The sequence below is a fragment of the Oncorhynchus gorbuscha genome, linkage group LG05 (assembly GCF_021184085.1).
Source record: "Oncorhynchus gorbuscha isolate QuinsamMale2020 ecotype Even-year linkage group LG05, OgorEven_v1.0, whole genome shotgun sequence".
NCBI classification, from domain to species: domain Eukaryota; kingdom Metazoa; phylum Chordata; class Actinopteri; order Salmoniformes; family Salmonidae; genus Oncorhynchus; species Oncorhynchus gorbuscha.
Genome location: NC_060177.1, coordinates 15,280,966 through 15,293,920, shown reverse-complemented (window position 1 = coordinate 15,293,920; position 12,955 = coordinate 15,280,966). Strand labels below are relative to the sequence as shown.

The 12,955-nt window shown below is 42.3% G+C and overlaps 1 protein-coding gene across 7 annotated transcripts in view; it reads right to left on the bottom strand.

Annotated features, from left to right (window-relative positions):
• The window catches only part of LOC124035556 (chromodomain-helicase-DNA-binding protein 9-like), a 114,149-nt gene that overhangs the window by 34,308 nt on the left and 66,886 nt on the right, over positions 1-12,955 (bottom strand). For 6 of the 7 annotated variants that reach the window (XM_046349035.1, XM_046349036.1, XM_046349038.1 and 3 more), the window contains 5 exons: positions 8,241-8,378; positions 8,021-8,142; positions 3,382-3,625; positions 1,766-1,942; positions 1,297-1,440 (listed from right to left, as the gene is read on the bottom strand). In XM_046349035.1, the coding sequence (XP_046204991.1) occupies positions 1,297-1,440; positions 1,766-1,942; positions 3,382-3,625; positions 8,021-8,142; positions 8,241-8,378 (825 nt within the window). The remainder of the gene's footprint in view (positions 1-1,296; positions 1,441-1,765; positions 1,943-3,381; positions 3,626-8,020; positions 8,143-8,240; positions 8,379-12,955) is intronic. The other variant, XM_046349034.1, reaches the window with a different exon arrangement.

Here is a 12,955-nt window from a genome sequence, read left to right as displayed (position 1 = left end):
CATACACAGACATACACACACATACACACAGACACAGTTTCCAGTAATATGTGAAGCTTTTTGACCTGAGACAAATAGAGACGGATACAGAGAGATGGAAGATACAGGTTAACATGTGGAGTCTGGAATGGAAACGCACTCTTTCACGCACCCACACATGCACCCACCCACACACGCACCCACACACTCACCCACACACGCACATGCACCCACACACGCACCCACACCTTCACCCACACACTCACCCACACCCGCACCCACACAAGCACCCACACACACATGATTTTAACCAGAGGTGCTGAAGGATTAGCAGGATTAAGAGGGTTTGACCATGGTCCGGTCAGTGGTACTATGATTGTCAAACCAGTACAATACACTGAGTTTACAAAACATTAGGAACACCTTCGAAATCCTTATTTAACCTGTCTCCTCTCCTTTATCTACACCTGCTTTCTATGACTGACCAGACGAAACCTATGATCCCTTATTAAATCCACTTCAATCAGTGTAGATGAAGGGGAGGAGACTGGTTAAAGAAGGATTTTTAATCCTTGAGACAATTGAGACATTGTGAATGTGCCATTCAGAGAGTGAATGGGCAAGACAAAATATTTAAGTGCCTTTGAAAGGGGTGTGGTAGTACATGCCAGGAACACCCGTTTTTTTTGAGTGTGTCAATAACTGAAACGCTGCTGGATTTTTCACACTTAACAGACTGATGAAGTCCATGAGGTTGATAATAGGGGTTTTAAATAACTGTAATTACATCAGCATAATGCTAAAGGGCCTTTAACATAACATAACTTACCAAAACAGCACTGTCTGTCTGTCTGTCTGTCTGTCTGTCTGTCTGTCTGTCTGTCTGTCTGTCTGTCTGTCTGTCTGTCTGTCTGTCTGTCTGTCTGTCTGTCTGTCTGTCTGTCTGTCTGTCTGTCTGTGCGAGAGCTCTATTCTCCTTCAGAGCCCCATCTGTACCAACAGGATCATTATCTCCACACACTGACACACTGTTCAAACACCAGGTGGGGTGAGTGGGGAAAACACACTCATGTCCCCTGACACCATATGAAAGCAAATTAGCTTCTGTATTAATAATCATATTCATTATGATCAGTGATGGTAAAGGACACACTCACACACAGGCAAACAGGCAGATACTAAACTATAACACACAGTATTTCTCACATACACACTTTGTTGATAGGAACCCAACAACATAATCCTCACACACTCACACTGACAGCGACACACTTGATACGAACCCAACAACCACATGATAGAATCACACAGCCTCACCTGCTCCTCTGTCTTGAGGTCTCCAAACTCCAGCATGAAGGTATTCTCTGAGGGGAAGCTTTGAGGCTCCAGGAAGTGCAGCAGACTGAACAGCTCCTCTACTGTGTTCTGGAGGGGGGTCCCTGTCAGGAGAGCTTTGTGTTCCTGGAGAGAGAGGGAAGAGAGAGATGTGAGTTAGAAACAATACAAGACACACAGCATAGGAACTCCAACCAACAAGCTGTGCCTCCACTGAACACAACTACAGAGAGAGGGGAGACCTCAATCACAAACAATCTTAAGATCCAACCAGATTGGTGTACAGTGATGGTTACCATTAGGGCACGTTTCACTGCTTCTCTCCACACACCAACAAGGTACTGATTGGAGACACACTAGGCCCAGGATCTCAAACATTCAAGCTATAATGGCTGCATTTCTGACCTTTGCTCAGTTCTGCCCTACAATATGCTCAGTGACTTGGACATACCAGATTCATGAGCTTGAAGCCCTCTAGCAGCTTGCAGTTCTTGTTCTTGAGGCGATGGGCCTCGTCGATGATGACGCAGCGCCACTCGATGGCGTTGAGCTCTGGACAGCCACCCAGGATCATCTCAAAGGTGGTGATGAGGGCGTGGAACTTGTAGGCTCCCCGCACCACACGACCCTGGAGGGAAACCAGGAAGAAATGCACAGGGAGTCAATACAACTCTTCCATTCATTCAGCTCTTCTCATTCTCAATGGTTGAATGCCTTGTAAAGAAATATCAGTGATTTCAATCATTTGAGAAGACAATATAAAGATGGTCCTTGAGAAATATACCATTCTCATATCTAGTGAGACATCCTGCACAGTGTGTGTGATTCCATGATCCCCTGTGTATTCAGACAACTCCCTGTGTTGAATTTTTTAAACCTTTATTTAAGAAGAAATTCTTATTTTCAATGACAGCCTAGGAACAGTGGGTTAACTGGTCTAGGAAAAGTGGGTTAACTGGTCTAGGAACAGTGGGTTAACTGGTCTAGGAACAGTGGGTTAACTGGTCTAGGAACAGTGAGTTAACTGCATGTTCAGAGGCAGAACAACAGATTTGTACCGTGTCAGCTCAGGGGTTTGAACTCGCAACCTTCCGATTACTAGTCCAACACTCTAACCACTAGGCTACCTTGCCACCCCTGTGTTAAGGTGATTCCCTGTGTGTTAAGGGGTGAGCCGTGCTGTAAGAATAAGCTCTGTGGTATCACAGTCTTACAGTGAGACAGCCTTGTGGCAGCTCCTCTTTCCACTCCTCCCTCTTCCGTTCCTTCCCCTTCCACCCTGTTACATTTGCATACTAAGATCTCCTAACCACTGTCTGTCATTCCACATTACTCTGCCAACAACTGCAGAAAAAACATTTTCCCAGGGCTACCGCCTGACATGTACCACCCTTCAAACACTTTTCATGTGCCTTTAAATTGTGTCCTGCTTTCAAGTTTCAAGCTTTAACGTCACAACCACAAGTACAGTGAAAGGCCCAACAATGCAGTAACCAATAACAATGTAATACTAAAAATAACAAGGTAGAACAAAAACACACAAGATAAGAAATAAGAAGAACACGGTTCAGGTAGCATATTTACAATGTGAAGGGATACTGGATCATTAGGGGTAGATATGTATATGGGTGACTAGGCATGCTGGAACATGACAGTCATGCTACTCAATCTCAGTATCTCTCTCTCATTATGTGGCCTGCAAGCTCTCCTTGGACAAATCTCATTGTCCGACTGAGTATCTCTGATATCATGTCACTATTCCCTGATACAAATACTGTCATTACTTGAATGGAACAGAGAGACACCTGAGATTCACTTCATCTTTCACAGTTAATGATGTGCATCACATTATCTCCTGTTCTTAGTCCCCATTATGAGATGCTGGCTGCCAGCGGGTTTCAAGGCCCTTTTGCTGTTGTTTTTGACAACCACCACCTCCCCTCATCAGAGAACAACTTTTTGAAACGTCAAGGACCAACCTGTTGTTAACATTGTTGTTCATCTGTGGGTCCCTGACTATACATCTCGTACGGCTAGCCTGTGTTGTTTATTTATGTTGTTGTTTACCTGTGTGTCCCTGGAGTACATCTCGTACTGCTGCAGCATCTGCCTGCTGACCATGGAGCCGTGGTAGACAATGACGTTGAGGTGGGTCCACGTTCTGAACTCCCTCTCCCAGTTGGCGATGGTGGAGAGAGGGGCGATGATGAGGAAGGGGCCCCTGATGCCCACACGCCAGATCTCCTCCAGAAACGTGATGGATTGGATGGTCTTCCCCAGACCCATCTCATCTGCCAGGATACAGTTCCGTCTGTCAGGGAGGAAGAGAGGGAGAGAGAGGGGTGGGGGGCAGGGAGGGAGTAAGAAAGGAGTGAGAGGAAGCGAGAGGGGGGTTGGAGGAAGAAAACGAGAGAGAGAGAGAGAGAGAGAGAGAGAGAGAGAGAGAGAGAGAGAGAGAGAGAGAGAGAGAGAGAGAGATTACAGTCCCAAAAAATGTATAGAGTAGTTGTGGTCCTGTCTGATATTGATACTAAGTGATGAGACTGGGCTGAACAGAATCCTTCCTCTAGTATTCAGGCAGAACATTAATCTGGTTGTCCAGAGGGTGGGGGTGTTACAGCTAATCTTGACATGAATTGCAAAGAGCAGATACTCCCACTTGCTTCCTATACTGTTTTCCTTCATCTTAAAGGCTCAGTGCAGTCAAAAACAGGATTTCCTATGTTTTATAAATATTTCCACAATATGATGGAATAATACTCTGAAATTGTGAAAATTATGATAATGCCCTTTTAGTGTAAGAGCTGATTGAAAATACCAGCTGAAATTTCAGCCTGTTTTGGTGGGATGTTGTTTTGGCCTGCCTGGTGACATCACAGTAAATTAGTTGATAGACCAATAAAGAGAGTTCTGAACCTTTCTGCCAATAACAGTTAGTTTTCAGTTTTCCCCTCCCCACTTAGACCCATCCCAGGCAGTCCTAGCAAAATCCTTGCTTGAGAAATTGCTCTTTGTTAAGAAGCTATTTTTGTTTCTTTCTGACCGTTTTAAGGTACTTGATTGTTACCGAGAAATAATTTGATAGAGATTTTAAAAAGTGCTGCATTGGACCTTTAAGAACTTCACAGCACTCTGAAACACAGTCCCAGTAGCAACACTACAGCCTGGCTACAAACAGATGATTTGGGATGTGTTCCACACTCACTCGCTTTCTCCCTTGATCTGTCTCTCCATCTTTCTCTCTCCCTTGATCGGTCTCTCTATATCTCTCTCCCTCTGTCGCTCTCCATCTTTCTCTCTCTCTGTCTTCCTCCTCTTCCCTTTCCCCAGCGGCAGCATAGCCTAGTGGTTATAGTGCTGGACTAGTAACTGAAAGGTTGCAAGATCAAATCCCCGAGCTGACAAGGTACAAATATGTCATTCTGCTCCTGAAGGCACTGATCCTAGACCGTCATAGAAAATAAGAATTTGTTCTTAACTGACATGCCTCGTAAACAAAGAGGATGTTGATAGCAGAACAGTATACAATCCATAAGCCTCAGAGGCACACAGGTTAATAATTTTAACTCAGCCAAATCACTGCACGATCACAACACAGGGAAAACATTTATAATTAAACATCTACACTACCTCTGCGCAGTGACGAAGCCTCACAAACAAGATAAGTTAATGAAAACAGACAACCAAAAAATCCTTAAGTCAATGAAAGCATCCTCTTTTCAAAGATAGTGTAAAAAGCAAGACAGACAACCTTTCAATCTTTTCATTTAGCCTATGTGGCGGAGTGCATTTTCCAGTACTGCATGTTTATGCCGTTGTGTTCTTCCCTTTAAAAAGTATTATTAACCACTAGGGTTTGGCAGGATTTTCATACCGTTCCTGTACCATACCAGGGTATGTGGTATTACTGGCAGGCACAAAAAGGGTGCAAACAAATCCTGACATATAATCCTAGTAAAAATTCCCTGCCTTAGGTCAGTTAGGATCACCACTTGATTTTAAGAATGTGAAATGTCCGAATAATAGTAGAGAGAATTATTTATTTCGGCTTTTATTTCTTTCATCACATTCCCCGTGGGTCAGAAGTTTACATACACTCAATTAGTATTTGGTAGCATTGCCTTTAAATTGTTTAACTTAGATCAAACGTTTTGGGTAGCCTTCCACAAGCTTCCCACAATAAGTTGGGTGATTTGTGGCCCATTCCTCCTGACAGAGCTGGTGTAACTGAGTCAGGTTTGTAGGCATCCCTACTCGCACACGCTTTTTCAGTTCTGCCCACACATTTTCTATTGGATTGAGGTCAGGCCTTTGTGATGGCCAGTCCAATACCTTGACTTTGTTGTCCTTAAGCCATTTTGCCACAACTTTGGAAGTATGCTTGGGGTCATTGTCCATTTGGAAGACCCATTTGCGACCAAGCTTCAACTTCCTGACTGATGTCTTGAGATGTTGCTTCAATATATCCACATAATTGTCCTTCCTCATGAGGCCATCTATTTGTGAAGTGCACCAGTCCCTCCTGCAGCAAAACACTCCCACAACATGATGCTGCCAACCCCGTGCTTCACGGTTGGGATGGTGTTCTTCGGCTTGCAATCCCCATGTGCAGTTGCAAACCGTAGTCTGACATTTTAATGTCCGTTTTGGAGAAGTGGCTTCGTCTGCTAAATGACTTAAATGTAAATGTAAATATGAGCGGCCTTTCAGGTTATGTCGATACAGTACTCGTTTTACTGTGGATATTGATACTTTTGTACCTGTTTCCTCCGGCATCTTCGCAAAGTCCTTTACTGTTGTTCTGGGATTGATTTGCACTTTTCGAACCAAAGTACGTTCATCTCTTGGAGACAGAACGTGTCTCCTTCCGGAGCAGTATGACGGCTGCGTGGTGTCCCATGGTGTTTATACTTGCATACTATTGTTTGTACAGATGAACATGGTACCTTCAGGCGTTTGGACATTGCTCCCAAGGATGAACCAGACTTGTGGAGGTCTACAATTTTTTATTCTGTTGTCTTGGCTGATTTATTTTGATTTAGCCATGATGTCAAGCAAGGAGGCACTGAGTTTGAAGGTAGGCCTTGAAATACATCCACAGGTACACCTCCAATTGACTCAAATTATGTCAATTAGCCTATCAGAAGCTTCTAAAGCAATGACATAATTTTCTTGAATTTTCCAAGCTGTTTAAAGGCACATTCAACTTTGTGTATGTAAACTTCTGACCCACTGGAATTGTGATACAATGAATTATAAGTGAAATAATCTGTATGTAAACAATTATTGGAAAAATTACTTTCCTAACCGACTTGCCAAAACTGTAGTTTGTTTACAAGAAATTTCTGTAGTAGTTGAAAAACGAGTTTTAATGACTCCAACCTAAGTGTATGTAAATTTCCGACTTCAACTGTACATACACAAACGGTGCCACGCTGAAAGTCACTGCGTTCTTCAGTACAGGCTATTCTACTGACAATGTGTGCTCAATTTTATACACCTGTCAGCAACGGGTGTGGCTGAAATAGCCAAATCCACTAATTTGAAGGTGTGTCCACATAATTTTGGCCATGTAGTGTGCGTGCATATATATATATATTTTACCTTTATTTAACTAGGCAAGTCAGTTAAGAACAAATTCTTATTTACAATGAAGGCCTAGGAACAGTGGGTTAACTGCCTTGTTCAGAGGAAGAATGACAGATGTTTACCTTGTCAACTCGGGGTTTGATCTAGCTACCTTTTGGTTACTGGCCCAACACTCTGAACACTAGGCTACACTAGGCTCACTGCCGCTATATATCCCTACTGCTTGAATTTTCTTTGTGCATAATAAATACATTTCAAAATATATATATAGATATATATATATATATATATATATATTTTTTTGAAATGTATTTATTATGCACAAAGAAAATTCAAGCAGTAGAGATCTTGATCAAGGGGGTTGATTGTCTCTGCTGTAACCAAGAACTGTGATCTTGCAAGCTAGCCATATAGCTAGCAAGTTATTAAACGAAATGCATAGCTGGCGCCATGAGCAGGAGATCATTTATCTTAGATAGTTAACTGATAGTTAGAAGCAGTGGTGTAGCACACACCCCTGAGCTTAGGGTGCCCCAAAACCCCCAAAAAACAAATCAAAACTAAAATCATACGGTTGGTATTTCAAAATACCCCGGTATATGGTATATATACGACATACCGTCCAAGCCTATTAACCACATTCTTCACAGGTTTTGCATACTAAACCAAGCTAGAAGTCAGAAGGTTCTGGGCAAGCGTCTCCCTGTCTCGGTACAGACATGCTGTCAGCTCACTGCTTCACTGGCTTCTCTTCTGCACTACTTAGCAATCTGGCAGTCCAGCCCTTGTCTCTCTGGCTGGATGCAGTATGCTACAACCACAGAGCTGAAACATAGGATCTGAAGTCTGGAACAACCCTGTGTTTCTGACTGTCAGAATCTGTTCAGGGCAGTAGAACACTGTGTGTCTGCTTGTTTGCACATGAATACAGGTACAGTGTGTGTGTGTGTGTGTGTGTGTGTGTGTGTGTGTGTGTGTGTGTGTGTGTGTGTGTGTGTGTGTGTGTGTGTGTGTGTGTGTGTGTGTGTGTGTGTGTGTGTGTGTGTGTGTGTGTGTGTGTGTGTGTGTGTGTGTGTGTGTGTGTGTGTGTGTGTAGCCTTAGGGGGGCCCTACTGACCTGTTGTACCAGTTGAAGAGGAGCCAGTTGACTCCCTCCAGCTGGTAGTCCCTGAGGACGTTACTGTTCCTGTACTCCCTCGACTGATCCCTCTTCTTCCACAGGCTGGCTGGGGGACGCTCCTGTGGGGTAGAGAATGTTAGAGGATGAGAAGATGAGAAGAGAGATGAGAAAAGAAGAGAGAATATAAGAGAAAGGAGGTTGACTAAAGGGGGCTTACCATCCTGCGGGAGTCTGGCCTTGCTGCCTGCAGCAGCTCAAACTCCTCTATTTTACTCTGGTCCACATCCCCCTTCAGTTCCCATGTACTGTCTTCATAGGGCAGAGAGCACCACTTCACCAGGTAGTACACCACCTGCTGGGGGAAGAGGGACGGAGAGAGGGGGAGGAGGGAGGGGGAAAGAGAGAGAGATGTTGTGAGTTAACACAAAAAAAACATAGAAACTTCACCTTTTAGTAGCTACCAGTGTAGTCACTAGCGTCCTGTTGGCCCAGTCCCCCGTTTTCTAAACCTCCTGCGCACGAGCTACGCAAAAACCTGTCACTGAAATTCACACTTTACTCAATGCAACACATATTGAATTTAACTTCACACTGTTCAGTGTTTAATAGAATACTGCATAGAATGGCTGATTTGCTCATATTTGCAAAGGCCTAGCTGTGATTTGGCTGGAGGAATGGGGGAAGGAACACATATGCATAATGATCTGCATGTCATTGTGTCAGTAAGGAGAAAACACTGCATGAAACCTTCTTTAGTCTTCAGTTAAAACACACACACACACTCTCCATCCCTTCCTCACACTCAATCTCCCTCCCTCTAGTACAAACACACACACACCACTCACTCTCTCCCACAAACACACACTGCTCTCAACTTTTAAAACGCTAGGCACCAAACAGAATTTAAGGAGCACCAGAAAGAAATGGATTTCTGAACCATTCAGGCTAGGAACAAGTACGGCCGTGGCGGCCAAGAAATTTCGTCAGCCGGTGATTGTCAAGCAAATAACTGCCGGTCTCACGGTAACTGGCCATTAATTTATTTATTTAGCATCTCCTGGCTTCCACACATGGATGGTCTTCCCTACAAGCCACTAATACAGACCTTTGGAACATATACATTTGAACAAGTCTAATAAATCATTGTAATATATCCTACACCTTCACAATAAATCTATTATTTATTTTAAACCGGTCTAAAAAAAACATGATATGAAGAAAGGGCAGTCTATTTCAGAAGAACAGAATAGAATACTCTGAGTTGTCCTTATGTTAGGTCCTGATCTGGCTATGCCATATGGCTGTGGGCTATACTAGTTCATTCAGCAGACAAGATTTGCTTAGAATTCTGTGCCATTATTTTATAATATGAAGAATACAATTGAACATAGCTGAATAAAATAGAAAGGATATTTTCTCTATTCTGTGTTGAGCAGTTAACAAAGAAACAGGTACTCCTATATGCTTAATTTAGAGGTATTTATGTATCTTTAGTTGTGATACAAATGTTGGGCTATATGTTTAGATTTTTAATACATTCTAAGGCTGCATGATGCGACTCTAATGATGATTTGAAAAAAGTTACATGAAAGGCATGAGCTCTGCTTTGTTTTTGCGCAGGCTGAACACACTTCACCAGTCTCTCACTCAAGCAGTTGATAATGCCTCAAATTTCCCGGCTGCATCTCTTTTGTGTTTCCGTAATGTCCCCTAAAAACATCCATGCCTTTTGTGTTTCCGTAATGTCCCCTAAAAACATCCATGCCTTTTGTGTTTCCGTAATGTCCCCTAAAAACAGTTTCCATAATGTCCCCTAAAAACATCCATGCCTTTTGTGTTTCCGTAATGTCCCCTAAAAACATCCATGCCTTTTGTGTTTCCGTAATGTCCCCTAAAAACATCCATGCCTTTTGTGTTTCCGTAATGTCCCCTAAAAACATCCATGCCTTTTGCAGCCAGTGACCGTTGGGCCCTTGGGCTGAATATAATAATCATAAATCCCTTCTCCCGGCTGCGTGCCAAAGCACCTCTCACACACATGGCTCTCCGTCACATGATCAGGTCTTTCTCACAGGCTACAAGTGAAGACAGACACATCGGGGACGCAACTGCGTGCGTCCTTATCCAATGCCAAGGTGCATATTGAAGATATTGGAAGAACTGTACACATTTACTTTTCGTCAGCCAACAAGATGAGTAGGACTAACCAACAGCAAACGCACCATCCTATGTCAATCTACTATCCCCCATAGTACAAACGTTGACCTACTCTATTCTGTGCGAGAAAAAAATATTCCAAAACATAGTCTTGGACAGTTGTGGGATGCGATAGATCCCAATTTAATATAACCACTAGCATTAAAAAAAACCTGTTTTAAGCAATAAGCCTGACGCAACAGATGAGAATGTTTAGCTTAAAACATTGATAAACTATTAGGCTATTTCTTCACATTATAAGGGCAGCAATGTGCACATGGCAGTAGGCAATACAGTTGAAGTTGGAAGTTTACATACATCTTCGCCAAATACATTTAAACTCAGTTTTTCACAATTCCAGACATTTAATCTTAGTGAAAATTCCCTGTCTTAGGTCAGTTAGGATCACCACTTTATTTTAAGAATGTGAAATGTCAGAATAACAGTAGAGAATGATTTATTTCAGCTTTTATTTATTTCATCACATTCCCCGTGGGTCAGAAGTTTACATACACTCAATTAGTATTTGGTCGTATTGCCTGTAAATTGTTTAACTTAGATCAAACGTTTTGGTTAGCCTAATAATACCCACATCATTTTCCATCCTCGTGATGCCATTTATTTTGTGAAGTGCACCAGTCCCTCCTGCAGCAAAGCAACCCCACAACATGATGCTGCCTCCCCCATGCTTGACGGTTGGAATGGTGTCCTTCGGCTTGCAAGCCTCCCCCTTTTCCTCCAAACATAATGATGGTCTTTATCGCCAAACAGTTCTATTTTTGTTTCATCAGACCAGAGGACATTTCTCCAAAAAGTACGATCTTTGTCGCCATGTGCAGTTGCAAACCGTAGTCTGGCTTTTTAATGGCGGTTTTGGAGCAGTGGCTTCTTCCTTGCTGAGCGGCCTTTCAAGGTTATGTCGATATAGGCCTCGTTTTACTGTGGCTATAGATACTTTTGTATCTTCACAAGGTCCTTTGCTGTTGTTCTGGGATTGATTTGCACTTTTCGCACCAAAGTACGTTCGTCTCTAGGAGACAGAAGGCATCTCCTTCCTGAGCGGTATTATGGCTGCGTGGTGTCCCATGGTGTTTATACTTGCGTACTATTGTTTGTACAGATGAACATGGTACCTTCAGGCGTTTGGAAATTACTCCCAAGGATGAACCAGACTTGTGGAGGTTTACAATTATTTTTCTGAGGTCTTGGCTGATTTCTTTTGATTTTCCCATGATGTCAAGCAAAGAGGCACTGAGTTTGAAGGTAGGCCTTGAAATACACCGCCAATTGACTCAAATTATGTAAATTTGCCTATCAGAAGCTTCTAAAGCCATGACATAATTTTCTGGAATTTTCCAAGCTGTTTAAAGGCACAGTCAGTTTAGTGTATGTTAATTTCTGACCCACTGGAATTGTGATACAGTGAATTATAAGTGAAATAATCTGTCTGTAAACAATTGTTGGGAAAATTACTTGTGTCATGCACAAAGTAGATGTCCTAACCGACTTGCCAAAACTATAGTTTGTTAACAAGAAATTTGTGGAGTGGTTGAAAAACTGGTTTTAATGACTCCAACCTAAGTGTATGTAAACTTCCGACTTCAACTGTAAGTGTGAATGTTCCATTAGCAGGAAAACACCACTCTCAAAAGTAACCCAAATGTGATTATGCATGTATTGTTTTTATTATAAAGGTGCATTTTTATAGTGAAAATGATCTTCCCCAAACTTGATCTCACGCGCTGCTACGTATGTCATTTAGGCTCTACACCCATTGTAAAGTGGATGAATGTGCTTAATTTTGAGAAGTTACTTTGGCCACTAGTTATGATACAAATGTTATCAAAACATATAAGTCTATGGGCTAGGCTATATGAGGTATGCGAATATGATTTGAAAAAGTCTTTAAAAAATGATGAGCTGTTTGCCTGAAGCTGAGTATCATTCACAAGTGATATCATTCACAAGTGATAGGCTAATATTGTCACCCATCAGACTATTCTTGATTTAATCTTGTCTTTACATATACTAAATAATATATGTGTGACATTTGTATTGATTTAGAATGGACCATTATCATGCACCCGTCTCGAAACGGGCAGGGGAAAAATACATATAATCTATGCACTTATTTAGTGAATGGAGGACGCTTTTCCCGTGGTTCATTTTCATGCCAGCCAGGTAGGCCATACTACTGTTGTAAAGAGAAGCAATGTGCTTAATATTAGGAGTTGAAAATAGTATAGTAGGCCTAGCCTATAGAAAGCTGATCTTCCTCTTTTCAGGAGAAGCCATCACTCTCACGCAATTGCATAGCCGATTGAAATGTTGCACGAGTTCATATGAAGTGTCTGATTAGATTTTCAACAACATTTGCATTGATGTCAGAGTTATTAGAGGGACAATAGAGTTAGCAAGTTTGGTAGGCTACTATCAGTGCTGTTTTTTTTTTATGGTATCAGAGCTTGGAGAACTCTAATTTCCACAACTAAACGGTCATGTGGAATTTGACTATCGTCATGTCTCGTTACCTTAGGTGTGGCGGTAATATGGTTACCCTAGGGACAAGCATTTTCTTTGCTGTAAAGTTGTAAGCATGCCTGTCGTGATGCGCTGCTCTATTTTCCCTCTCTGACACTCAGAGGCTGCACGACAGTGAACTTGCAAAGTCAGATCAAACTGGCCTGTGCTCTTGATTATAACAGGTGATGAAATTATATAATGTACAAACTTTGC